General features: G+C 49.0%; 1 protein-coding gene across 7 annotated transcripts in view; it reads right to left on the reverse strand.

The window, feature by feature from the left end:
* Positions 1 to 27,696, reverse strand: part of LOC146862954 (uncharacterized) — a 376,918-nt gene that overhangs the window by 188,652 nt on the left and 160,570 nt on the right. For all 7 annotated transcript variants that reach the window (XM_085642327.1, XM_085642326.1, XM_085642324.1 and 4 more), the window contains exon 8: positions 12,655 to 12,690. In XM_085642327.1, the coding sequence (XP_085498453.1) occupies positions 12,655 to 12,690 (36 nt within the window). The remainder of the gene's footprint in view (positions 1 to 12,654; positions 12,691 to 27,696) is intronic.

Below are 27,696 nucleotides of genomic sequence, written 5' to 3' on the forward strand. Positions count from 1 at the left end.
GTGTGTGGCCGACTCCCTCCCTATCAGAATACCAAAGGAGTTTTGCCTTTCTTTCCACATCCGTTCACACACAATGGCTCCTGTGGAGCATGGTTTAGTTTATTAAATTCCATAGATCCAGACACAGCAGTTTATCAACAACATTGGATATGGGGAAATCTGAATCTAGTTTTATTCAAAATCTGTCACCCTAATAAGGAGGGTCATCCCAGTAGAACAGGAACTGATTTAGAAAATGAAGTGTATAAATTAGGTAATTTTACGCCTAATCTTATGATTTTGAATGTCAAATCCGAAGTTGAACTAATTCTGCCCACTATGTCAGTATTTCCAGTTAAGGGTGAATTATGTGTAAGAAAAGTTGGTTCCATACATATGGGCCATAGCCAATGCGTTACTACAGTAGAATATAGTGATCAAGGCAAATCTTCATTTAGAACTTCTCGCCATTCTTACTTTATATGTGGTCAGACGGCATATATGCGTCTGCCTCTAGATTGGGATGGTACCTGTTACATAGCATTCCTTTTGCCACCTGTTTTCCTAGCTCCCCCTGATTATTATCGAAATGTTCATTTAGTACACAAAAGAGAGCGAAGAGATCTCCCAGTTGTCGATTATACTGAGACGGCATGGGACAAGTATGTAGATTTCAATAAAGGTATCTTTCCCTATATAGGTACTATATCAAATAGTAAGCTGATACGCAGACTAACCAAGACTCTTGAAGCTGTAGTAAACGAGACTATAGCCGCCCTAGGCAATCTGACAGAGGAACAATCAGTGATGAGAATTGTTGTTCTCCAGAATCGTCTTGTCCTTGACGTCATCCTGGCCGATAGGGGCGGAGCTTGCAGGGTCATCGGATCCAGCTGCTGCATATTCATACCAGAAAATTCGCCATCTGTATATAAAGCTATAACACGCCTTCATAAGATTGTAAGCCAGATACACGAAAATCCAGGCACTTGGACGTGGTCCGGGTGGTTTTGGAGTGTGATATCAGCCTGGGGATGGAGAGTTCTATCCTTCCTAGGTATTGGCCTTCTTATGCTCTTCAGTTGTTGTTTATGCCTACAATGTGGACCAGCGATTTGTGGTCTGTGTGCCACATCATGCATTCCGTATCACAGTTCTCGTTCAAAATACCGGAAGAAGAAGGAAGAAGAAATGATGCTCCATGAGCAAATCGATGGAATGATGAAGATTGATACCTCTTGAAGGGCAAGTAGGGGACAAGGAGGGAATGTGGAAAAGTGGATTTTCCTGATCAGTTATGTCCCCTATCTTGGACCCCAACGGATCTATATGCATGTTACAAGTACATGTATGTTCCCTCCAGTTCCAGTTTCTAAGACGCAAACATATGTGTGTCTACCGTCGACATGTTCTCTGTCAGATCCGCCATCGATGGGCTGGATATTCGATTCCTAGGTATGAAAGGCCACCGACTTTATATGGCTAAGTTACTACATTTTTACAGTTCAGGCAAGTAGGCCCGATTCTGTCCTCAAAGCCTTTCCCTGCTCTCTGTCTCTGACAGCTTCAGCTTGAGCTCGCATCTGTATCCATGAACTTTGTCCTACTCCCTGTGCAGCTAACGGTGCCTGCCTCGGCCAGTTTTCGCCTGTCTGCCAAGAAGTTGTATTTCACCTTCGAATTATCTATTTTGCTCTTCAGCCGATGCATTCCTGTCTAGTGATTTAAGTAAACATTTCCTTTAGCTCACAAGCAAAGGACTCAGCCTTTCCGTCCTCCTGCGAGTGATTCATAGCCCTGTTGCCATGGAAAGTTTTCTGCCCCTCGCATCTCATATAGACACTTAGACGCTTGTACACGCACACACAGTTAGTATAGAATAGATTCTGTCCGAAAGTCTCTTCCTTGTGGATAACATAGTTCTCTAAACATAGGATGTTAGATATGATTTGGGATTAGGTTGACTTGACCCCTCAGACTTTTCGTCTCCATATGTAGAGTTAATGTCAAGTCCCCTTCACCCCCTAGTTGCACGTCAATTATACGTCATGCTGCCGCGCGCGCATCTATGCCAAGTATTATCTTATAGATCCACCTATGTCTGATAATCCTAACCAATCATGTTTCTTTTATTCCTTATTACGCCTAGTTTCAATTACGTACCTGTTATGTCACTTTTCTTATCAAATGTTACGCCTTCTACATTCGTTTCATTGTAATGTACTTATTATAAAAATACATGTCTGTCAATAAAATATTGTACTTCACTTCCTGAACCCTCGTGGTGACGGAACCTGAAGGCCGCGACTCGAGTCGGCCATTTTGAATGGAATAAAGCCCATTTAGAAAACCTCTTATACCACGGATTCTGCCTCTTGTTATTTTGAGCTATTTTACTTTATTTTAAGATTCCGTATGAAATTCAGTCCGGTAATATTTATTTTTATTTACCACAAGAGGAGCGCCAGCCCCGAAAGGAGGACTCCGGGAGCCCCGGCGGGAAGTCTGAATTGCCAAACAGGGGGGTCAGTGGTGAGGGGAACAAAGTCAGTTCCAATCTCTCACCAGTCTGGTCCCAGATCTGAACCGCCGCCTGGGTCACCCACGAGGCGTATAGATTAGGGGGCCGTTGCTCCCGGCGGAGAAACGGGATGGCGGCCAGGGAAGTCCCAGCCACCGCCCGGTCCTGGAACAGCCAATGTTTTTCAGATTCGGGCCTCATCCATTCCGCCAAACAGCGTAGCTGTGTGGCCTGGAAGTAGAGTGCCAGATCGGGGACCCCAATGCCCCCATAGTCCGGCGGGAGAGAACTGATCTGGCGCTTAAGACGCGGTTTCCTGCCTTGCCAGATGAATTGTGCCAATTCAGATTGTACCTGTTTGATCCAACCCTTCGGCGGGTATATGGGGAGCGCATGAAATACATACAGTATCTTAGGCAGTATCGTCATCTTGATGGCCGCCACCCGCCCCAGCCACGAGAGCGGCAGGTGTCGCCAGCGGCAGAGATCCGATCTGACGGTGGATCAGAGGCGGTCGTAGTTCAGGACCCTGATGCCCGGAATCGTGGGGGTCAGCTGCACCCCGAGGTAGGGGACCGGTCCCAGCGTCCAGGGGATCGGATATTGCGCCCGCAGGTCCGCCACCACTCCCGACGTGAGAGAGAGGGAGAGCGCCACCGATTTAGTAACATTAACCTTGAACCCTGATACCTCCCCGAACGCAGTGAATTCCTCCAGGATCGCTCCCAGGGACGTCAGAGGGTCTCTAAAGGTCAGGAGGACGTTGTCGGCGTAGAGGCAGATCGTATGAGTGTCCCCCCCAAAGCAAATGCCAGTAATCCGGCCGTTCTGCCGTATGTGCTGTGCAAGAGGCTCCATATACAGCGCGAAGAGCAACGGGGAGAGGGGACAGCCCTGCCTAGTGCCCCTGGAGATCCGGAATGACTCAGATGTGTGGCCATTAACTCTAACCGAGGCATGGGGATCCCGGTAGCAATTAAGGATGCGCGCCCGCATCTTGTCCTGTAGACCAAATCGTTGCAGGACCGCCTCAAGGTAGGGCCAATGCACCCGGTCGAACGCCTTCTCGGCATCTACCGCCAGGAGGGCATAGTCTGCCGGGAAGCGGGAAGCTTTCTCAATCAGATGCAGGACCCGTTTGGTGTGGTCGCTCGTCTGACGGCCTGGGATAAAACCCGCCTGGTCCGGATCTATAAGGTTCGGCAGATGTGGCGCCAGCCGGGCCGCCAAGATCCCCGTATACAGCTTAAGGTCCACGTTTAGGAGGGAGATCGGTCGGTACGAACCGCACTGTGTGCTATCTTTCCCGGGCTTGGGGATCACCACTATCGCAGCGTCGAGCAAGGAAGAGGGCAACTCCCCAAACGAGTCAAACGAATTGAAGAGCCGTGTGAGGATAGGGGCGACCAAGGGGCAGAACTGCTTATAAAACGTAGCCGTAAAACCGTCGGGGCCCGGGGACTTGCCCACCTTGAGCCTCGAGATGGCCGAAATCACTTCCTCCGGCCGGATCGGCGATTCCAGCAGCTCCGCCTGGGGCGCCGAAAGGCCCGTTACCCGCGCTTGCCCCACATACATGTCGAGCCCGCTATCAGCAAGCGGCTGCGCGTCGTAAAGCCGGGCATAGAAATCCCGAAACGTTGCGGCAATATCCCCATCGTCCGTTCGCAGGACCCCCTGAGCGTCCGCTATCACCTTAACCCCCTCTCTCAACCTGCGCTCCCGCAGGCAGCGAGCCAAGAGACCACCACACTTGTCGCCCCCCACATAGTAGCTATGGCGGAGGCGCAAAGCCGCGTACTCCGCCCTGTCGCGATCAAGCACCTCCAACTGCGCCCTCTGCGCTTTCAACAACCGCCAGACCCTCGGAGCACCGGTACGACTATGCGCACGCTCTAGGTCCTTAACTTTCTGAGAGAGCTCCAGGCGTTTCGCCTGCCTCTCCTTGTTCTCCGCCGCAGAGATAGCTATAATGGCCCCCCGGACCACCGCCTTCAGAGCAAGCCAGCACGTGGACAGTGCCGTGGCGCCATTATCGTTAAAGCGGAGATACTCCTCAATAACCCCCTGTATCTTACGGACCACCACGGGCCGGAGCAGGAGGGTATCCCACAACCGCCAGTGCCGTTTTCTCCTGCCCACGGGCGGGAGCTGCAGCATCATGACCACCGCGGCATGATCCGAAAGGGACGCCGCCAAGATCTCCACTCCAGAGGTCTCTGGACAGAGCGCGCGGGAGACCAAAAAATAGTCCAGGCGTGCGTAAGTGCCATGCGCGCTGGATGTGTGCGTGTATTCCCGGGCCGAGGGATGGGTCACCCGCCAGAGATCCACCAGATCCAACCCCCGCAGCGCCTCGTGCCCCTTCTGTGATAAAGCGCCCACTTGCCCCGAGCGCTGCGCCGAACGGTCCGTCAAATTGTCAAAAACCAGGTTCAGGTCCCCCCCGAGCAACAACCTCCGGTCCGTGCGCCGTGTGAAGGAACTGTTCCGACCTGTCATTGGGTGCATAAATCGTGCCTGCCGTGAATGCGTAATCACCCATATGGAACTGATAAACCAGCAACCTACCCTTAATCTCCGCCACTTTACTCATCGAGAACCCCCTGAACCTTGCTGCCAGAAGTATCGCCACCCCCGCCCGCTTGGTGGAGTCACAGGAAAAGTACTGTAGGGGGAATGCCCGGGACTGCAGCCGGTGTGTGTCTTTCGCTAGGAGGTGCGTTTCTTGGAGCAGGCACAGCTCCGCCCCAGACTGTACAAGAAGGGAAAGAACGGATCTGCGTTTAATAGGGTTATTCAGGCCCCGGACATTGAGCGTGAGGACCTTAAGAGTAGTTGGAGGCATTCCCACCCGTCAATGAACCGTGGCTAACGGCAGGCACCCCCCGCCCTCCGTACCCGACACAGGAAAGAGAAGAGAAAGAAAGAAGAGAAATAGAAAAGAAAAAAGACCCCAACAAACCCCGCGCCCCCCTCCCCCTCCCCAACCCCATCAAGCAAACCAAAAGTCCCTCTTCCAAGGAAGAGCGGAGTGTCCAAAGTCAATGGGGAAAACGAGGCCTACCAGAGCCCCCCCTCTGCCCCCGCCCGCCCGGCCATGTACCCGCCAGAGACGCCCCAACAGCCCAGAAGCAAGGTAAGCAAAGGGGAACTACAAAAACACTTCCCTCAGGAAGTCCTCCTCAGGCGGCGTCGTCCTTCAGTGCCAGCGACTCCGCCACCGAGGCTATGGCATCTTTCCGACCCTGTGCGATTTCCTCGGGGGGCGGCCTCCGCCGCCTGGCCCCCCTGTGTCACTGTTTCAGTTGGCTCCAGCCGGAGCCCGGGCCACTGACTCTTTGAGAACTCGAAGTCGGACCCTCCTCCTCCTCCGCCGGGCAGTCAATGTCCAGTAACTTACACGCCTCCGTCAGGGAGCGGAGCTGATACAACCGGTCATTTTGCCTGAAGATGAGACGAAACGGGTGCCCCCAGGAGTACCTGATGTCCCGCTGGCAGAGGACGTCCGTGACCGGTCGGAAGGTCCTGCGTTTCTGCAGGGTCAGGGCGGAGAGGTCCTGATAGAGCACCGGGAGGGTGCCTTGAAAGGTAATGGGGTGCTGCGCTCTTGCTCTACGGAGAATCTCCTCCTTAGTGCCGTAGTCCTGGAGACAGACCAAGATGTCGGCCGGCAAAGCGTTGTCCGGGCGCGGGGGGCCCACCCGATGGGCCCTGTCGAGGGTGAGCGCCGTGCCTGCCGGCCGCCCCAGAATCTGATTGAAAAACTCACGTGTGAAGGCAAAGACGTCCCCCTCTTCGGCGTTGCGTTTCACCCCTCGGATGCGGATGTTGTGCCGCCTTGACCTGTTCTCCAAGTCTTCCAGGTGGGTTTGGATGTCCACCTGTTGGTCGTGCAGGCGTATGAGATCTTGGTGCACCAGGGAAAGCTCCGTGTCCTGAGCGTCCATCCTATCTTCAACCGCCTGGACCCTCTCTCCCATACCATCCAGGTCCCTCCGTACCTCCCTGAGCTCCGCTGTGAGGTCCTGCTTCATGCTTTTGAGCTCCTCTCGTTGTTCCGCGAACAGTGACAGCAGGAAAGCCCTAGTGATCGGTTCCGCTCCATCGTCCTCGGCCCCCTTGGGTCGCTCCGCACCCGTCAAGGTCTCGGGGGTCGCCGCCGCTCCCCTCTGGGTCTTGGCAAACAACTCCTGCAGCGACTTGCCCTGTGTCTTGTCCTTGCCTTTACCCCGCTGGGTCACCATCGTGCGGTTGGGCCCACCGCCAAACCGTCTCTGCCCGCGAGGCGTCGGGCTCAGGGCTGCCGAATGACCGACCAGGCCGCCGAAGTCCGAGCTCCGCTGCTTCACCCCCGGTGCGGGCTCGTCCACCTCTCGAAGGGTGCGTGGCCGGCTCTGACCTCTCCCTGCCCTGAGGGGCCTGCTGCAGCCTCAGCGTCGACAGTCGCCCGTCCTCTCACCCGTAGTGCGCGGGGGCAAGCACCGTCCCAGCTCTCCTCCACCTCCGGAGGCTCCCCTGCCGCCGCGGAGCTGCGCAGTCACCGCCCGCTCCTGGCCAGCAATTACGGCCTCGGGCAGCGACCGCCCCGTGCTCCGCACCCCCGGTGTCTCTCGGCTCTCCGGCGCTCCGGGGGGGTCTCTGTCTCACAGGGCACCCCCGCTCCTGCCAACGCGTGCGGGCTGCGGGCCGTCTCCCCGCTGGGGCCTTCTCCCCCCTCAGCTGCTCCACTCACCGCCGCGGGCACCCCGCCGCCTGCTCCGCCGTCCACAGTTCACGCTCCGCTGGGACGGTCCCACCAGCCAGGTCTCCCACTCAGACGCGACTAGGAGGCAGCCGCTCCAGCCCAGGCCTGTACCGCACGTGGCTCCCGAAGGCCGCCGGTCCACTCGCTACTCCGCCACCTCTGGGACCACCGGGTCCGCGCCGCAGGCGTCCGCTCCTCGTCTCCGTGCCTGCTGGACGATAGTCCCGGGCCCACCCGACCACGGCCGGGCCACAAGGCTCCCACGTGCCTCCGGCGCGCTGCCCCAGGGATCGCTCTTCCCCACCGGGTGCGCCCTACCCCAGGCCGAGGCTGCAAGGCCCGTCACTAGGCCGCAACCGGCCGTCCTCGTCCTCCGCCGCCACAAGCTCCACAGCGTTCAGGGGGCCGCTCACGGGGCCTCCACAGGCTCTTCCCCCACACAGGCGGCTCCGGCGGTGCAGTGAGCCGAGAACGGGGGAAGCTTTCGGCCCCGTTTTCGGCGCTAGTTGCGGGCGTGCGAGGGAGAGACAGGGAAACACGTCTCACCTCGCCGCCATCTTGGCCACGCCCCCCCGATTTAATTTTTTGTAATAGTTTTTAGCACTTGAGTTTCTGTGAGCAGCACAGAATCCCCAGATGGTTGGGGGTTATTGATACCGTTAACTTGGTCTCGGCCTCCTGCCTCCTTCACTATTAGTGCATCACAGTTTGGAGCCGATCGAGGTACTGCTTCGTTATAAAGGAGTTCGATGTGGGCTCTCCATGTGGTCTCCAGTATGTCCGAATGATGGTGTTGATTCCGGCCATTGATTAGTTGGTTTATTTGTTCCCAGAAGAGCCTGGAATCCCCCAATTTACAAGCGTGATGGAGTTTAGCCCAGATATGTTCTTGATGCTCTCTTTTTGCACGTTTTATATCATTTTTTAGCTGTTTTCTAGTTTTTGCAATTGACGACAGAAGTTCCTGGTGGCATTCTGGGTCCCGAGATCGTAATTGTCTGAGGTATTTATTTAGTTGTTGTTTTTGTTTCCTCAGGTTTTTATTGAACCAAACCGCCCCTTTGGAATCTCCGGCTTGGCGGACAGAGGTGTTTTTGGAAAATGTATTGTTAATTTCAATGATAAACAACTCCCAAGAATTTATGCTTAGTGTTTCAGGATTGAATTTTTCCAAAAGGCTGGTATAGATGTTTACGATGGCCTTAATGTTATTCTTGTTCCAGCGAAGGCGTTTTAGATTATAGCATTGCGTTAAAGATGATAGCGCCTTTACTGAGGTTTTAAAGGTTAGTAATAATGTAAAGGATTGTGGCTGAGGGTCGCTTTCTGCCCGATCTTTAATCTGAAAGTTCGCAATGTGCGGAAGAAGGTCGTGATCTATAAAAGTATAGTCTATGATGGACCGTGTTTTTTGTGTAACCCTAGTATATGCTGCAGGCTTGTCGGCTGGACCTTGTCCATTAAGTATGCACATTGAGAGATCTTTCAAGCAAAATGCGCATTTCTTGCCAGAAGTGTCCTGTCGGTTGGGGGCTTGTGTGGGCCCCTTTATTCCCTTACTCTTTTCGTATAGTAAGTACATATTGAAGTTGCCCGACAGAATAATTTTAGCATCCAAATAGGCGAGTTTTAATGTTTTTATTGAAGTTATTAGTTGTTCAATTTTTAACTTCTTTGTTTTAGATGCAGGGTGAAAATAAATGTTAAGGATGAGTAAGGTATAGGTTTCTGGGACGTCTATTTTGACACACAACATCCAGGAGCAGTCTAGGTCTACACTGGAAGCCTGCCATGGAATTTCTGTAGAAATGAATATAGAGAGACCTCCTTTGGCTCTTCCGTATTTGGTGACTCTCTTAGCTGGGTTCAGAAATTCCTTAAAACCTGTTATGGGAGATGAGGTTGTCTGCCAGAATTCTTGAAAAAGGAGGATGTTGTATTGTGTGATAAAATGCATGAAATCTGGGTCTTCTAGTTTTGAATGCAGACCATGCACGTTCCAGGAGCAAATGGTACATCCTTGGTGCAATTGGGAGGCTTGTGTTGAGGATGTTCATGCCTTTCCCGAGGATATGCCTTCTTTTTTTAATACCCAGGGTGTCGAAGGTTTACCGGCTTCGGGGTACTCGAGAGTGATAGTTATTTTCCTTGCCTGATGCTCTTGATCTCTTGTTTGGTCTTCATTATCTGGGCCTTTTGCCCCTTTTAGGAGACTCATGGTGTAGGAGGGTGGTTGTAATGGGCTGGGATAACGCGGGGGAATTACCTTTTTTAACTCTATTCCCCATTTGGCGAATGTGGCCTTCTGCTGCCAGATGAGGTCGACATGCATTTTGTGAGAAAATGTAGCTATTGTTGCTTCCTGACCGGTAAGACACGTTTTTTTTTTTAATTCAATACTTTCAATGTCGTTGGTGTTTATGTTGTTTAAGGATGGGAGAGCTTTAAATAATTTTAGCAAGACATTTCTATTTATACGTCATGCATTCCCCTTGAGACATATTGTGGGTTGAAGACGACTTTGTTATTGACTGGGGGATCGTACTCCGATTCATTATCCAAGATCTTTTCAGTATATTTCACCACCATTGGCTCTAGTGAGGTCTGAGATGGATCTCGGATTTCTGGTCTATTTTTTTGTTGGTAGTTTGCGCCTTCCCCCTTTGTTTCCACTAGTCGCCTTACATCTGTGCCAGTTACTTCTGCCGAGGTGGACGCACCCTGGTTGGTTTTCTTTTCTACCAACTTAAGGCAACTCACTGGTGTTGCCTGAATTCTAAGATTATTTTTTTCCTTCCCAGCTCCATTTTTGAATAGGCTGTATAATTTCCTTGGCGGAGGTGAATCCCTTAGATTTGGGTTCGATGTGTTAAGCGTGATTGGAGTATTTTGGGAAAAGGTTGATTGCTCCTTGGGGGTTAGTGCTTCTGTACTGCTGTGGATTGATATTACTTCTTGTGGTGTTAAATTTTGGATTGATGTTGCCAGAGACTGGTCTGATACCTTGCTTGTTTGTTTGCGCTTTCTAGATTTTCTCAGTCGTTTGCGTTCCCGCTTCGATAGGATCGTGGGGATTATTGGCTGTCTTTCCAGTGTTTTATTAAGTAGATCTTGAGGTGGAGAATCCTGGATGCTTGGGTTTTCGAGAGCACTTCTTGGCTTATATATGGGTACTGTTGACTCAGTAAGTTTAATCTGTTTGGGAGTTGATTCTATTGCGTTACTTTTTTGGCCTACGGAAGGATTGGGGCGTTCTGGATTAGAACCCTTGAGCGCTTCGTTTAATTGCTCTGATTTTTTTATTACATCGTTCTTAGTTGGAATTATAGGCTTAGTTGCGACTTCCCTTGTTGAATTCAGGAGTTCAGTAAGTAAGGTTGGAACTAAGGCTAGTTTGTCAATTATTCTCGTACAATGGCACATTTGGAAGGTATTTTCCCGATCTTGCTGCACCTTTAGGATCATCTCGTTGAAACTTTGCAGTTTTTGTTCGAACCCTTGAACGTGAATTGCAAGAATATTTAAAAGGTCTACTTGAGTGTCTAATTTGTCTGCGTGTAAAATCATTGCTTTGCCAATTGTATCCATTGTACTTAGCAACTGGGGCCATACAGTGAATGTTGATGAGGCTGGGTTAGCACTGTGGATCGAGTGAGGCCATTCGCCTAAGTGAACTGGGGAATTGATGGGTGAAGCCTTATTTTGGTTTTGTGATATTTTGAGGGCTGGATCCGTATAGTTTGAAAGGCAATTTGTTGTATCGTTTTGTATGTCCTGCCATGGGTGATCTATAATTTCCGACGATAGGGGGAATAGATCAGCGAGGACTTGAGTGTCAACACTTAAATTGGCTGTCGTCTGACTGGTGGAGTTATCACCCCCCTTCTGTGGAACGGTCATACCCGTGGGACTAAGGGAGATTATATTGTGCTGGTTTTTTGAATTTATTGAGTTGCTTTTGCTGTGGTGATTGACTTTGTTACTGTGACCGTTGTGAACGCTGTGTCCTGGTGGGGTTTGAAGTTCTTGGGATCCAGATGGAATTGGGATTGATGATGATGAATTAGAACCTCAGTTACCTCGGAATTTTTCCTTTAATAAATCTCCAGGGGAGGGAGTTTTTTAAATTGAAGACTCTGGTTTTCTTGATTTTCAGCACCCAGGATAACTGGGCCCGCATCTTTCTCTTCTTTCCATTCTATCTCAATATTTGTTATGTTGCTATCCCCAGGTGGGGTCAGGATTGAATCTTTGGTGATTTGTGATGCTTTGTCGGTTTTTATTATATTTGTGTGATTGGTTACTTTCAAGGCTTGACGACTCCGAATTTCCTCCGATGTTTTAGTTGCTACTTTTAGGAAGTCCGTTATTAATGCTCGTTTGCTGCTATTTGGACAGGAATTACTCCATTAATGTCGTGCACTACTTTAAAAAAAAAAAAGTATGACGCAATGAAGCACGAATGCAATTCATACTGATATGACGGAGTGCGTGCGTCATTAAAAGTTTAATTGCTTCAAAAACACACACAAAGCAGTGCAAAAACACTAAAAATATTAAGAGGGGAGGTGAAGCATTGGAAGACTGTACCAAGAGGGAGGAGGCACTTGAAACTGAGCATAAAATTTAGCAAAATGACAGCAACTCAGCGAGGTTTCAACAAGAAACCCAAAGTACCTACAGTACAACCCTGGAGGAAATACAGCAGGGATTAATAACAAGCATTTGCAATGCAATCGGTCTCGTATTAGTGAAAGTTTGAGCTATTGGCGTTGCAAATGATATTGCATTAGGCGTGCAGTACCTTATGTGGCTAATGAAGGCCCCTTTGCAACTCCACAGGTTACACCTAGTAACAGTCTGTGGTACTGCACCCTTTCCTTGCTTGTGGAATTTCTTTTATTACTTATGCTCCTGCTGGGATATTTTTGGCCCAAAAAACATACCTAAAAAACATTATAATTTGTGGCGCCAATAACTCATACTTTCACTAATGCACGACCTATTGCATTGCAAATGCTAGTTATGTATTATTGTTGAAAAACAGATAACCGGCCAACAACTCATCGAAGATGACAATTATCTGTTGGTGTAGCACTATTTATTGGAAAACGAATAGCTACCATATGAGTGGATTGTGTGCGTGATTCAAAATACTCTCACCTGATGAGTCAGTCAGTCATTTAATACATATACCACAGTGAACCACAGTTGCCTTACATTTAGATTTACCTTAGCTCTCTGTTGGCTTATAGTGTGGTTGTTGTTTTTTCCAAGATGCAATATTTTTATACCATTATATTTTGCAGTTGATATTGTAGTATAGCACCCACAGCTGTGACAGCAATGCCACAAGATCCACACAAATACAGGCATCATACATACATATATTTATTGTGCATACTACCTTGGCACCTGGCTCTCCTTGAAGACCCACTGGCCCCTGTTGTAAAAGAACAGAAACAATTTTGTGTTAACACATTTCTGAAGGTGAGCTTTCTACACATGTAACATTCTTAGTAAGGGCTTTGGTGGGAAATACTTCAGGAATAAGGGCAATATTGTGTATATTTCTAGTTTAGGGTTACATAAAACATTATCAAACATGTTTTTTTGCGTTTGTCTAGGACTTCTATTCCCAAACCGCTGCTCTTTTTGTGCCTCTACGTCTCGTTCTGGCTTTCTCTTGATCCTGCTCTATGTTCTCGTCTTTATCTATTCTGCGCATCTTCCTTTGTCAACTTTGTTCTCTGTGCCATTTTCAAACTCGCTGCGATTTCCACAAGCATTTGCACTCTCTCCTTTCTCTTGTCCTCTCCTTACTAATTAATTTCTAGGTATTTATGTTTTTTTTTTATTATTCTGTTCTGTTCAAACATAGTCCACCCCCACCCCCCTCTTCCCTTTCAAGTGGTTCTAATTATACTCTCTTTCTGGTTCCTTTTCTTGTGCACTGTTTGTGGACCCCCACCTCTCTTCCTGATCTTGCTTCTACTCGGTCTAACCAGCTGAGACTTTACTTTCTCTGCCAAGACATTTCAGAGCTCAACGGGTCAACAACGAAATGCAGGCCCTGCATGTCACAAGTACCTGTGTATAAGTTAAACAAATGTTCTCTGGGAAGGAAAAAACACAGGTACGCCATCTTGTGGTTTTAGCAGGGATAGTGACCACATGCCATCACCTCCACAGACTACATACTCATTGGAGACCTGAACTTTCACCTCAACAACCTCAGCGACCTCAACTCCACCGCCCTCCTGGACAACCTCGCCAACATCGGACTGAAACAGCTCATCACCACCCCTACCCACAAGGCAGGACACTCCCTCGACCCCATCTTCGCAGGTGGGAGAACAACATCTGTTTCAGCCACACCACTCAGCCCCTCTAGACAGATCACCGCTGCATACACTTCTCTTTCAACACCGCCACCGCTCTCAAACCCGCTACTCACCCTCCGCAAAGCAACTGGAGCAAGGTCACTGAGGAGCACCCCAACGCCACCCTCAGCCGTGACCCCCAAGGAAGCCAGATGCTCCTGCAGACGTCTCGAAAAATGATGGAGAAACAGCAAAACCACGGAAGACCTGACCACCTACAAGAACGTCATGACAGACTACTACCAACGCATAAGATCCACAGAGAAGTCCTTCATTCAGAACAAAATCCTCACCAACTCCAGCAACTCAAAGGAACTCTTCAACATCATTCAGCAATTCACTAAGCTCTACAGAGAAGCCACAGACGTCACTCCCTCCCAAAGCCTCAGCAACAAGTTGGGCTCCTACTTCCACCTGAAAATCAAAGCCCTCTGCGACAACTTCAGCAAACAGACTCCAGAAACCACCCTTCCCTCCAGCAATGGCAGCTGGACCACCATCACCGCCTGGACCCTGGTCACAACCGAAGATACCACTACAACCATGAAGAGCACCCACTCAGGAGCCCTCACGGGCCCCTGCCCTCCACACATCTTCCACAGAGCCGCAGTAGCCATTGCGCCCCAGCTACAATGCACCATCAACACCACTTTTGAATCCGGCACTTTCCCAGATGACTGGAAACGCGCAGAAGTCAAGACCCTCCTCAAGAAACCCTCTGCAGACCTGAAGAACTACCGACCATATTCCTCCTTCCCTTCGCAGGCAAAGTCACAGAGAAGATTGTCAACATCCAGCTGACCAACTTAATTGAAGAGAACTCCATCCTCGACCCCTCCCAATCCGGATTCCGCAGCAACCACAGCACCGAGACCACCCTCCTCACCACCACTGACGACATTGCACGCTCCTCGACCAAGGCCACCCCGCAGCCCTCATCCTACTCGACTTCTCCGCAGCCTTCCACACCGTCTCCCACTGCACCCTCTCAACCAGACTCCACGACGCCGGAATACAGGGAACCACCCTGGACTGGCTCTGCTCCTTCCTCGCCAGCAGAACCCAAAGGATCAGACTCCCGCTTTTCCTCTCTGAACCCACAGAGATCAACTGCAGAGTACCACAAGGATCTCTCAGTCCCATGGTCTTCAACATGTACATGGCCCCCTCGCCGCCATTGTCAGACGTTGCAGCTTGAATGAGCACCAGCTGTCTGAAACTCAACTCGGAGAAGACAGAAGTCCTAGTCCTCGGACCCTCCCCCTCTGCATGGGACAACTCCTGGTGGCTCTCTGCCGTTGGCAACCCCCCACCCACACGGACCATGCCCGAAGCCTCAGCATCATACTCAATTCCTCCCTCACCATGACCCAACAGATCAATGCCGTCGCCCCCACCTGCTTCTACACCCTCCGCGAGACCTTCAAGTGGATCCCCCCCCCCCCCCCCCCCGAGGCCAGAAAGAGAGTCACCCACGCACTCATAACAAGCAGACTGGACTACAGAAATGTCCTCAATGCCAAAATCAACAAATCCCTGCTACGCAAACTCCAGACCAACCAGAACACCGCGGCCAGACTTGTCCTTGGCATCCCACGACATGAGCACATCACCCAACACCTGCGAGACCTCCACTGGCTCCCCTTCGAGAAGAGAGTAACCTTCAAGCTACTCACCCACGCCTACAAATCCCTCCACAACAGCGCCCCCAAATTCCTCAATGAAAGAGTCTCATTCCATGTACCCAAAAGGAACCCTCGCTCCGCCGACCTCACCCTAGCAGAAACCCCGCGCATCCACCAAGCCAGAAGTGGAAGAGCCTTCTCCTACATCGCGGCCAAAGCCTAGAATGAGCTCCCAGTCAACATCAGACACTCCCCAACTCTACACACCTTCAGGAGGAGCCTCAAGACCTGGCTCTTTGGCTGGACCAGAGCTGTCCCCCCGCGCCCAGCGCCTTTAAACTCCCTGATTGTTGAATAAACAAAGTAGGCTTATGCAATAAGAGGGCGGGGTTCTAACAAAATGCAGAGCCTGGGGAATAATGTCCATTTGACCGTCCCTTCTACCGGCCCTGTCTCTGCCTGTTATGACTTATCTCCAAAATGCTTTGTATGATTCAAAAGGTGGGTCCTGGGGATAGGGAACATACCTAACGTTTACATGCCAGCTTTTGATGAAAGACCATCACCCTCTGTTGCAAGATGTGGGTGCTCCATGTAGGGTGTCGCATGTTTCAGATCAGAACCCATTAGAATGAATTTCCCCACGTTTGGTGCTGTACAGGTAAGACATCCATGACCTCACCTTGAGGAAATAAAAATTGTGAGACCTATGTGTCCCCTATGTGCCCCCCAACGCTTTATGTACACATGCATGTATCCCATGCATTTCCCCTCCATGGCCTGTCTATCATGATGCTTATGCTATAACGTGGCCTGCCATCATCCAGTCTCCCATGAGAGAAACGACAAATCTGCACTGAGGCCTACACGTTTTGCATCATGTTTTTCCGCATTTTCATGAAAACCCATGTTTGTGGCTCAGCCAGAGCCGAAAAGAGGTTTCAGGCCTCAGACGCTCTGAGAGCTGCAGCTGCGTATCCTTGGCCTCGCACACTTGGGCCTCAGCCAAAGGGGCCCAGTCCGGGGTGCCGAGACAGTATTGAGCACGGTTATCTGCTTACTCCTACTGAAACACATTCCTGCCTGGAGAAGGAGGAATAAACACGACCCGTCTGCAAAGGAGAGAGCCTAGCCTTTCTGTCTCTTTTCGTGTGATTGCAAAGCTCACGTCAGTGAAAAGCCCATAGCCCCCATGTAAGGCCTACGCAGTGAATGAAGAAATAGATGCCACATTGGCTCTTGGTGATGGGCAACCTATGTCACAAATCAGTCCCTGCCCCAGACTTTAGATATCAGATAATACAAGATGTGCTGGTCGTCCTGACACTGAAGGTCTCACTTCCAGACTCCCCGATTGCACAGCAGCCCTTCCCCACGTCAGTTACACGTCATGCTCAAGTTGAGCACAAGTAAGGCAAAGTTCCAATAAAGTTCCAGCTGATCACGCAACCCCTTCTAGGCATCCACCCACCTATGACATTCACCTATGATCATCAAGTGGACACCCACATGGATGCCCACCTTCACGCCTATTTACACACCCACATGCTCTTATCTCATTCTCTCTTGCTCTGCCTGAAGCACTTCTGCTTACGTATAATATTGAATGTATATATACTGTACTCTGTGAATAAAGTTTGAGAATATTTCAGGAGAATATTCTGAGCAGAAGACCCTTCCTGATCCCTTGTGGTGATGGAACTATTCTCCCTATAACTCGAGTTATTGGAATAAAGCCCTTTTGAACCTGATACCACAGACTCAGCCTCTTGCTTTATGCATGATCATATTGATACATATAGAAATTATGAGTGCGTAATACTTTATTTACGACATTTAATGGCGCCCGAACAGGGACAAATCTCCTTCCCCACGCGCCGGAGATGAAGGTCCAGTTTTGCCCCCTTCTACAGCCGTGACGGACTTCAAGTGTACACGTCGCGGGGTTTTCCCGCCAACTCCCTCAGGCCAACGAAGGAGACGGACTGCGACCAGGCATCCATACGAGGCGGTGAGGATTGCGGATCGTCCCGACCCAGAGCCCACCCTGCGAGAGAGCTGTGTCCGAGGTTTCTAGAGATCCACCAAAGATACGCCATTCCCTGCGCAGCGTCAAGTGTCCGAGGCCTTCAAGTTCTGCTTCCCGGTGAGTTTTTCATGGGGGTTGCATAAAGACGGGTTCATTTAATGAACACGGTAAAGACGTGTCTCACTTGTGAGACCGGTATGTTTTCAAGTTTTCAAGTATTCAAGAGCATGCATCAAGTATTAAAGAATTAAAGTAATCCAAGCATTCAGGTGCACCGATATAACTGTATGAATGTTATTGTCTTAGTCAGGTTCAGTTAGGTTTGAATGTGTCAGGTTTTTATGTAAGTTTGTTTCATTGTGATTTTTTTTTTTGAGTCATTGTGATTTTTGTTTTCGGTTACATTCCAACATGCCGTTGTTTTCGAAACTGCGTAAGATATGTACCAGAAAAGGTGTACTAGAGGAACCAGTTAACATTCCGCCTAGAGACACACCTGGACATTTCATGTACTGTAAGCATGGTTTAGATGCTGTGTTGTTTTTAGAACTATGGGTGGATTACACGAAGGATTTAGAGACAAAGTATCGATGGCCTATCACGGGAACGTGGGATGCAGAATGCATTATGAAGGTAGAGGAAGAGTTATGGAAGAGAAAATGTAGACCTGCTCAGAAGGATGCCATTGAGTTTTGGCGCAAGGAGTCACATAGAAGAACAGAGAAAGAGTTCCACAAAGCAGAGAGAAGTAAACAGGAGTCCGAAAAAGCCAAAGAAAAGAAATTACAGGAGGAAGGGGAACGGGTAAAAAGAGAACAGACTGAAAGAGAAAGAAATACTGTCGTTGCTGGTATTTATCCCGTCCTTTCAGAGGAACTAGCAAGAGTGGCCCCAGTAGAAAGACCCATTAGAGTGCCACCGCAAGTACCCCGAAAAATAAAACCAACAGCATCCGAAAAGTTTATTAACACCTACCTAGAGGAATCCCCACCAGCATACGTGGACGGATCTTTCCCTGCACCCCCAACGCAAGCCCAGCTCCAGGAGCTCGAGGACGGCGGGGAGGGAGGATCCGGGACAACATCAGGAGGGGGACCGACAGTAAAAGTAGACATCTCCGAATGTATATATGATCCAGATCCAGGAAAGGGCAGAATGCTCGTGTTTTCACTAAGGCTTAGACGAGCAGTCGCAGATTTGGAAAAATTACCAGATATGGATAAACATCTAAAGAAAATGTACACATTCATAAGAACAGGGGAAGGTCCTGAGTGCATAGCAGAAGCCATACAAAATAGAAAAGTAATTATTAAGAACTATATCCTTCGCTTCCTGATTAACTGTCTGATCAGGGAAAAAGACGAAGGTGACGGGGACGTAGACCGTTGTTATATTGGTTGGAGTGATCGCATAGATGCCGGTCAGCATGATAAATCAGGTCAGACAGACAACATGTTGGCCAAAATCCGAAAGGCAATAATAGCCTCACACAAAGCAGGACCGGACGAAAAGGCTGAGTCAGCCTCTGATGACGAAGCAGGGGACAAAGACAGAGTACTATATGTGGGCCATGCCCGACGGTTCGAGAGGCCCAAGGGCCTCAATCACTGTAAACAGGGAACGGCTATAAAAGAAAGATATTCCCTTGAAAGTTTATTCCAAATCACCGAAAAAGCGGTGAATAAGTGGTTAGGTAACGATCAGCCCCTCACCCCGACCGAAAATAAATTAGCACGGTCAGCCACCCTGTGGGTATCCCAATATGATACATATAATAATGATATCGTAGCACAGACGTTCTTGAGTCTCCCACCAAACGAACAGCGCATAGCTGGTGTTTACATGGTCCAACATTTGATTACGTTGTATGAGAGTCAATATTCTGGTCCTGGTCTATTGTATAAGTTGCTGGACGACATAATACTAGACAGGTGGATGAACATGGGTACTGAATTGATTAATGTCATCCTGGATCAGCGACACAAATATATAGTATACGTGACTAGGTCCCTGCTTCCCGCTCCACCACAGGATAAGGGACAGTTATACGACAAGCTGAACCCCCTACGAGAGGTTCATCCTGTAAAGGATGCAAACAATGTGCTGCAACAGGTGTATGTCTACACCCCCTTGTCAAAATTAGAGATACTGGAAATGAATTTTTTTTTGCCCTCCCATGATAAAGACCCGGGGGGTTTTCACCGAGAACTAAAATGAATGAATGAATGAATGGAAACTTGTAATCGCGCTACTTAGCCCGAAGGCATCAAGGCGCCTAAACAAAACAGTTCGAAAAAAAGAGGCAGATCGTATCTAAGCGTAGGCCTTGGCAAAAAGCCAGGTCTTAAGGGCCTTCCTAAAAGCCAGAGCCGAGGGAAGAGATCTTATCTCCAGAGGCAGGGAATTCCACTGCCTGGGAGCAAGAGTTGAGAAAGCTCTACCTCCCCACCTAGCCTTACGTATCCTGGGCACTGAAAGCAGAAGTTTATTTGACGACCGGAGGGTTTTGGGGGGAATGTATGGGACCAGCAAATCCTTCATACCCCCAGACCGATTAGTTGCCAAGGCTCTATAAATCAAAGTCAGGGACTTAAAGAAAATCCTGGACTCAATAGGGAGCCAATGTAAGGTCCTTCTTGCTTGATGAGTCTTGGCCCGTTTAGGCAGGTCCAGGACCAGTCTAGCGGCAGCATTCTGCACCATCTGTAGACGGGTCACCAAGCCCTTATTGATGCCCAAATAAAGAGCATTGCAATAATCAAGTCTGGACCCAATCAATGCCAGGACAGTATCTTTCCTGGCCTGGAAAGACAGATAGTGCCTGATCCTCCTTAAGATGTTTATCAGTCCCCAGCAGGTGGAGATGGTCCTGCTTACCTGTTGATCCATCCTCAAAAGGGGATCGATCAAAACACCAAGATTTTTGGCCAGGGTCGACGGAGTAGGGCACACCCCCATAGAGGGCGGCCACCAATCAGCTGACCAGAAATCCTCCTTTCCCCCGAACACCAGAAACTCTGTCTTATCCCCATTGAATTTCAATGAATTACCCACCATCCATTGAGCGACTGCCTTCAAACAGTTTTTAAAATTGGAGGCAGCCAGGATAGTGGGTTGGGTAAAGGACAGCAGAATCTGTGTGTCGTCAGCATAAGAGATTACCTCCATCCCAAAAGATCTAATAAGCCTGGCCAGTGGGGTAACATAGATGTTAAAAAGGGTCGGACTTAAAGCCGACCCCTGAGGGACCCCACAAAGCACAGGAAGGGATGGAGACAGAAAATCCCCCAGCTTTACCCTCTGTTCCCTCTGATTAAGAAAGGATGTCAGCAAACTAAGTGCTGTGCCCTTGACCCCGATCTCCCTCAGCCTTGATGTTAATACTGAGGGAGACAGGGTATCAAAAGCAGCCGAGAGATCCAAGAGGATGAGGAGAGTAGTCAGTCCCTTATCAACCCTAGTGCGAATGGTGTCGAGCACGATGGTAAGGGCAGACTCGGTACTGTGTTCTCTCCTAAAGCCGTGCTGCGAGTGGTCCAGCTTATCATGGGCTTCCAGAAAATCAACAAGATGCTTATTTAGATGGATTTCCAGCATCTTGGCAGGAGCTGGAAGCAACGAGATAGGGCGGAAGTTCTTAAGCACACCCGGGTCAAGAGAGGGTTTTTTTAAAAGAGGCTTGACCACCGCTTTCTTCCACTGAAGGGGGAAGGTCCCTTCCTTAATTGCCCCATTCATCACACCCAATAAGGGTGGAAGAAGACAGTCTTTACACTGTTTAAGAAGTTTGAGGGGGCAGGGGTCTAAGGGGGAACCCGACCTAACCTTGGTCAAGAGGCCTTCAAGATCCAGTAGGGAAAGAGAGGGAAAACTAGACAGACTTCCAGAGGGCACCTCCTCAGATAAAGATGACGGAACACAGTCTAAGGGGATAGATAGTCACCCTTTGTTGCTCCAGAGCTGAATAAATATCCACAATCTTGGTGTTGAAAAATTGTGCAATATCATTGCACAGCTGTTGTGAGCTCACCACCGGGTCTGGCATCTTTAGAGAGGTAAGCGTGTCCACGATTTTAAAAAGATCTTTAGGTGAGGAAAGTGAGGCAGTAAGAGAGGTAAAATATTCTTGTTTGGTTTTTATAACCTCCTTCTTATATAACCTCAACATAGTTTTATGTCTGTCCCTCTCACACACGTACCCACTGGACCGCCAACGACGCTCCTGTCGCCGTAATCCCTGCCTAAGTAATCTGAGTGGTTCCGAGAACCAAGGGGCGGATGGCACAAAATGGCCGGTGCAAGTTCGTCCAGGGCTATAGTAACCCCGTTCTCCAGCCTTTCCACCGCCGATGTTACCTCCTCCCCCGGGGCGATCAAGAGCCCTGCAAGCTTGGGAGCGAGTAGATTATTGGATAACTTTTTTAAGTTACGTCTTCGTTCAAACTTGGGAGGCATATTACCCCTATTACTGGACAGAGAGGTAGTAAGGACCATAGGAATTGCATAATGGTCTGACCAAGAAAGGGGGATAGGCAATTCGGTGACCCACCGCATATCGTTGGAGAAAACCCCATCGAGCGTATGGCCAGCCAAATGTGTGGGGCCTCTGACTAGCTGTGTCAATCCGCACCCCGAGAAAGTATCCAAAAGAGACTGAGTTTCGGGCAGATCAACCTTCTCTAGATGAAAATTTACATCCCCCAGAACGGTGAGATGGTCACAACCGAAGTGTGGTTCTAGGACCTCCAGCATTTGACTGCAGAAGTCTACTTTGCTCCCTGGGGGTCTGTAAATCAGGAGGCCCTTAAACGGCACTCCATAAGCCCCATTAATAGAAAATTGGAGAGCCTGAAAGGACTCCTGATGATCATCTAGGGGAATGATGTGACAGGACAGATGGTCCCTGTGCAGAATACCAATCCCTCCCCCCATCCGGCCCGTTCTATCCATTCTGACTAAAATATAGCCATCTGGAACCGCCTCCACGAGATCAGGACCTGAGGAATCCTTAGCCCAGGTCTCAGTTATGAAAACCCAGTCCGGGGCTCTTGACAACACGAAGTCCTTAAAAGCTAGGTGAACAGGAGCGCTGGGACGCCGAGATAAACTAGCAGCCTTCCCTATCCAAGATGGCGCCTGTTAAAAGAAACACAATTCCGGGCGCCTAACGCGCTGGGGATAGCCCGCTAAGCAGCGGTGAGGGGGCCAATTTATAGTGCAAGAAAGAGGGTAAATAAAAACAGGGAAAAGCGGCGCAAATTAACAAAAAGACATTCTCCGCTTAGGAGAATATACATATGCTGACATTCTAAAGTTATTAAAAGTACTATTGCCTGCTGGTATTTATGAGAAGCTTAAAGGAAAGGACTGGGAGGTGGGAGAGAAAAAGATTAGCTGGGATCTGTTGGAAACAGAGGCAGCAGGCCTTGTAGAAAGACACAATCAGACCTTAAAGATAAAACTAGCAAAGATTTGCGCAGACAAAGGTGTAGATTGGATGGTAGCCCTGTCGGTTGCCCTCTTTTACATGCGAATGGTAGCCCATTCTAGAACAGGCTTATCTCCCTATGAAGTGGTCTTTGGTAGACCACCGAATATGTGGGGCACTCCAATGCCTAAAAAGATTACTGATGTTGATAGTAACATGCTGACAGATTACCTGGCTTCCTTGATGTCTGCACTACTCTCTTGTCGTTCGCAGGTTGCTGCCGCCTTCCCTGACAACACCCAGGTCAAGGAACACTCCATCGCTCCTGGGGATTATGTCCTAATTAGGGGTGGGCGACAATTTCCGTTCCGCTCCCGGAAATTGCGACAATTCGACATTTCCGCGTTCCGACCGGAACGCGGAAATGCCGAATTGTCGCAATTTCCGGGAGGGAACGGAAATTGTTGCCTGGCCAAGCACTTACAGATATAAATAAAGCAGGTGCCCGAGTTGAAGCTCAAATTCAGTAACGCATTCATCGGCACAATACATTCGGGAGCTAGGTCGAGGCTGGGCAGGTGTGCTGTTCTCCCCATATCTACCGTCAAAAACTAGATGTGGTCCTTACCTGTCGCGCAATCCCCGTGTAGTTCCTGACACCAGCTGCTCTGATCGGTCTCTGGCCCGCGGCGTCTCTGGCCCACGGCATGTGAACTGCATGGAAGCCCCGCCCCACACACCAGCGGTGGGCAACGTCTTCCGCCCTTTCCCCCACTACGATGGACAGCTGACTCGAGGGACCCCAGGGACGTCGGCGCCGTGGCTGGCAACGTACACAAACTGTAGCGGGCGGCAGCGGCAGGCCGGAAGCACCAATTTCCGCGATCACGGAAATATCGCGTGATCGCGGAAATTGCTTGCATTCTCGCGAGAATTGGCGGAAGTGCCTTCCGCCAATTCCGCCCACCCCTAGTCCTAATAAGGAACTTTGATAGATCAAGCCCTCTTGAGCCGAGGTGGAAGGCGCCGAAGTTAGTGTTATTAACCACGAGGACAGCCGTTAAAGTCGAAGGACGGAAAGGATGGGTTCATCTTCATAATTGTAAACGCTACTTCGGGAATAACGATTCTTTTAAAAAGGACACAAACTTTTCAGAGTTTGAGCCCCCTTTACTAGAGGAGACTCCCCAGCAGGAGTACAAAGCTAAACTTAGATCTAAAAAGTCAGAACCCGTTTGATCAATTAAGTCCACTAGGTGGTGAAGCGGTTGAACATGTATTCTGGCTTGCATAAGATCTCGGACAATAATAATGATAAAAAGAGCAAGATGAAAAGCAAATACTGTAAAATATTACGTGGTAGATGTATAGTGACTTTGATTTTACTATTTCTTCTGTGCATCACGATAATATGTATCAGCTTAATACTACATGCTATTTTTCCTCCTATTGCCTCACTCTTACACTCCTCCACTAATGATACCATAAAGCACACATTTAGTGATCTGCCATCCCATGAGCTATCATATCGACTTGCCTTACGCAACAATACCTTTATTCAGATGCTGCACCATTCACATCAGACTAGCAATGCTACAGACTGCTGGGTCTGTGGCCGACTTCCCCCGTATCAGAAGGTGAAGGGAGTGTTGCCTCTTTTCCATTTTCCGTTCTCCCATAATGGTTTTTGCGGAGCATGGTTTGCCTTAATGACATCCATCAACGGTGATGCCAAAGAATGTCAAGACAAGGAGTGTAGGGGTGACTGGGTATGGGGTAACTTGAATAAAGTCATGAATGAAGCATGTTTCCCAGACAAAGAAGGTCTTCCCCAAAGAAAAGGTACAGATCTAGAAAATGAAGAGTATCAGCAAGGAAATGCGACCCTCGACTTTATAGTGTTGAATGTCAAGCCCATACACAATTTAGGTCCATCCGCAATTACAGTCCTGCCAGTAAAAGGGAACTTGTGTGTCAGAAAAGAAGGCTCAGTACATTTGGGGCACAGCGAGTGTAATACTGTAATAGAGTTTAAAGACAAAGGAAAGTCCTATTTCAGAGCATCACGACACACCTACTTTATTTGTGGCCAGACAGCCTATGTGCAACTGCCCTTAGACTGGGGTGGGACGTGCTACATATCATTTCTTTTACCACCCGTTTTCTTGGCCCCATCGAACTATCATCAAGATCTCCAACTAGCACTTATCAGACACAGACGAGGGCTCGATGCCTCCGGCATTGACCAGACTGAGACAGCTTGGGAGCAATATACAGATTTCAACAAAGGATTCTTTTTCTTCATAGGTCCCGTCCAGAATAGTAAACTTATCCGCAGGCTAACAAGGATTCTAGAAACAGTTGCAAATGAGACTGCATCAGCCCTGGGGAACTTGACCCAGGAACAGTCTGCTATGAGAATGGTCGTTCTTCAGAATCGTCTTGTTCTTGACGTCATCCTGGCGGATAGGGGCGGGGCTTGTAGGGTCATCGGCTCCAGCTGTTGCGTTTTCATCCCTAATAACGCACCGTCTGTATACAAAGCAATAACAAGGCTCCACAAGATTGCCCAAAGCATACATCAAGACCCAGGCACGTGGACTTGGTCCAGTTGGCTCTGGGGAATAATATCGGCATGGGGATGGAAAGTGTTGACCGTCTGTGGATTAATACTACTAATGATATTCAGTTGTTGTCTATGTCTGCAGTGTGGCCCGGCCGTTTGCGGTCTGTGTGCTACTGCATGTGTTCCACATCCCCATTTACAGAGCATTGAAAATGGAAAAATAATGCTGCAAGAACAGATTGACTGTCTCATGAGAATAGATGTGACATGAAGGGTCCACTAGGGGACAAGGAGGGAATGAGGAAATAAAAATTGTGAGACCTATGTGTCCCCTATGTGCCCCCCAACGCTTTATGTACACATGCATGTATCCCATGCATTTCCCCTCCATGGCCTGTCTATCATGATGCTTATGCTATAACGTGGCCTGCCATCATCCAGTCTCCCATGAGAGAAACGACAAATCTGTACTGAGGCCTACACGTTTTGCATCATGTTTTCCCGCATTTTCATGAAAACCCATGTTTGTGGCTCAGCCAGAGCCGAAAAGAGGTTTCAGGCCTCAGACGCTCTGAGAGCTGCAGCTGCGTATCCTTGGCCTCGCACACTTGGGCCTCAGCCAAAGGGGCCCAGTCCGGGGTGCCGAGACAGTATTGAGCACGGTTATCTGCTTACTCCTACTGAAACACATTCCTGCCTGGAGAAGGAGGAATAAACACGACCCGTCTGCAAAGGAGAGAGCCTAGCCTTTCTGTCTCTTTTCGTGTGATTGCAAAGCTCACGTCAGTGAAAAGCCCATAGCCCCCATGTAAGGCCTACGCAGTGAATGAAGAAATAGATGCCACATTGGCTCTTGGTGATGGGCAACCTATGTCACAAATCAGTCCCTGCCCCAGACTTTAGATATCAGATAATACAAGATGTGCTGGTCGTCCTGACACTGAAGGTCTCACTTCCAGACTCCCCGATTGCACAGCAGCCCTTCCCCACGTCAGTTACACGTCATGCTCGAGTTGAGCACAAGTAAGGCAAAGTTCCAGTAAAGTTCCAGCTGATCACGCAACCCCTTCTAGGCATCCACCCACCTATGACATTCACCTATGATCATCAAGTGGACGCCCACATGGACGCCCACCTTCACGCCTACTTACACACCCACATGCTCTTATCTCATTCTCTCTTGCTCTGCCTGAAGCACTTCTGCTTACGTATAATATTGAATGTATATATACTGTACTCTGTGAATAAAGTTTGAGAATATTTCAGGAGAATATTCTGAGCAGAAGACCCTTCCTGATCCCTTGTGGTGATGGAACTATTCTCCCTATAACTCGAGTTATTGGAATAAAGCCCTTTTGAACCTGATACCACAGACTCAGCCTCTTGCTTTATGCATGATCATATTGATACATATAGAAATTATGAGTGCGTAATACTTTATTTACGACAACCTTCTACTATGAACTCAAGAACCTCCGGTCACTGCCGGGTGTTCTAAATGCGTCCCAAGTAAAAGCATAGGCTGATAATCCAGATTGTATATTTACTTTTCCTACATCACCTCACAGGGGCAGGCACTCTCAGCTTCTACCAACATGCAACTCTAAATCCTCTTCTCCAGGCTTTTGTCAAACTTTTACTCTCTATTTTAAGTTGTGGCACACTTTGTGTACCTCAGTTATTGCAGATGCCAATGCGTATTCCCCCTCTTCTCATCACCCCCGCTCTCTGCAGCAGTCTCATACTGTTTGTCCTCTTGACATCGTACTCTGCTTTCAGTTTTTAACACTTTGGACAACTAATTGTAAATTAAATGAAATTAAATTAAATTAAATATTTATAAAGCGCGCGGATACTCACAAGGAGTGTCCCAGCGCTGATCTCGAGACAGAAACCTCATGTAGAATCACCCCACCAGTAGTTATTGTTAGAACAGCAACGTTTTAAGTTGTTTCCTGAAAGACAGCAGGTCCTGAGCTTGCTTCAGATATAGAGGTAATTTATTCCACAAACACGCCGCTTGAACCTGGAATGACCTTCCTCCAATCCGAGATTTTGTGATCTTAGGAATCACCATGAGTGATTGCTTAGAGGATCTAAGGACCCGTTGAGGCTGGTAACATTGGATCCTGTTCCTCGGGTATACTGCACCCGTATCATGGAAGGCCCGATAAGCAAGCACTAAGGCCTTAAACTGAACCCCCTTTTTCACCGGGAGCCAATGTAGAGCCTTCAGGTGTGGTGACATACGTGTTCTTGTGTTTACCATAAGAATAGCTCTGGCCGCAGCGTTCTGCACAACCTGCAGCCAATTGAGCAAATACTCAGGCAGCCCCAGATACAAGATGTTCACGTAGTCCAGCCTAGATGTAATCAAGGCTTGCACAACAATCTTACGGGATTCCATCGGGAGGAGAG

Source organism: Triturus cristatus, chromosome 2_2 (assembly GCF_964204655.1).
Source record: "Triturus cristatus chromosome 2_2, aTriCri1.1, whole genome shotgun sequence".
In the NCBI taxonomy this organism is placed as follows: domain Eukaryota; kingdom Metazoa; phylum Chordata; class Amphibia; order Caudata; family Salamandridae; genus Triturus; species Triturus cristatus.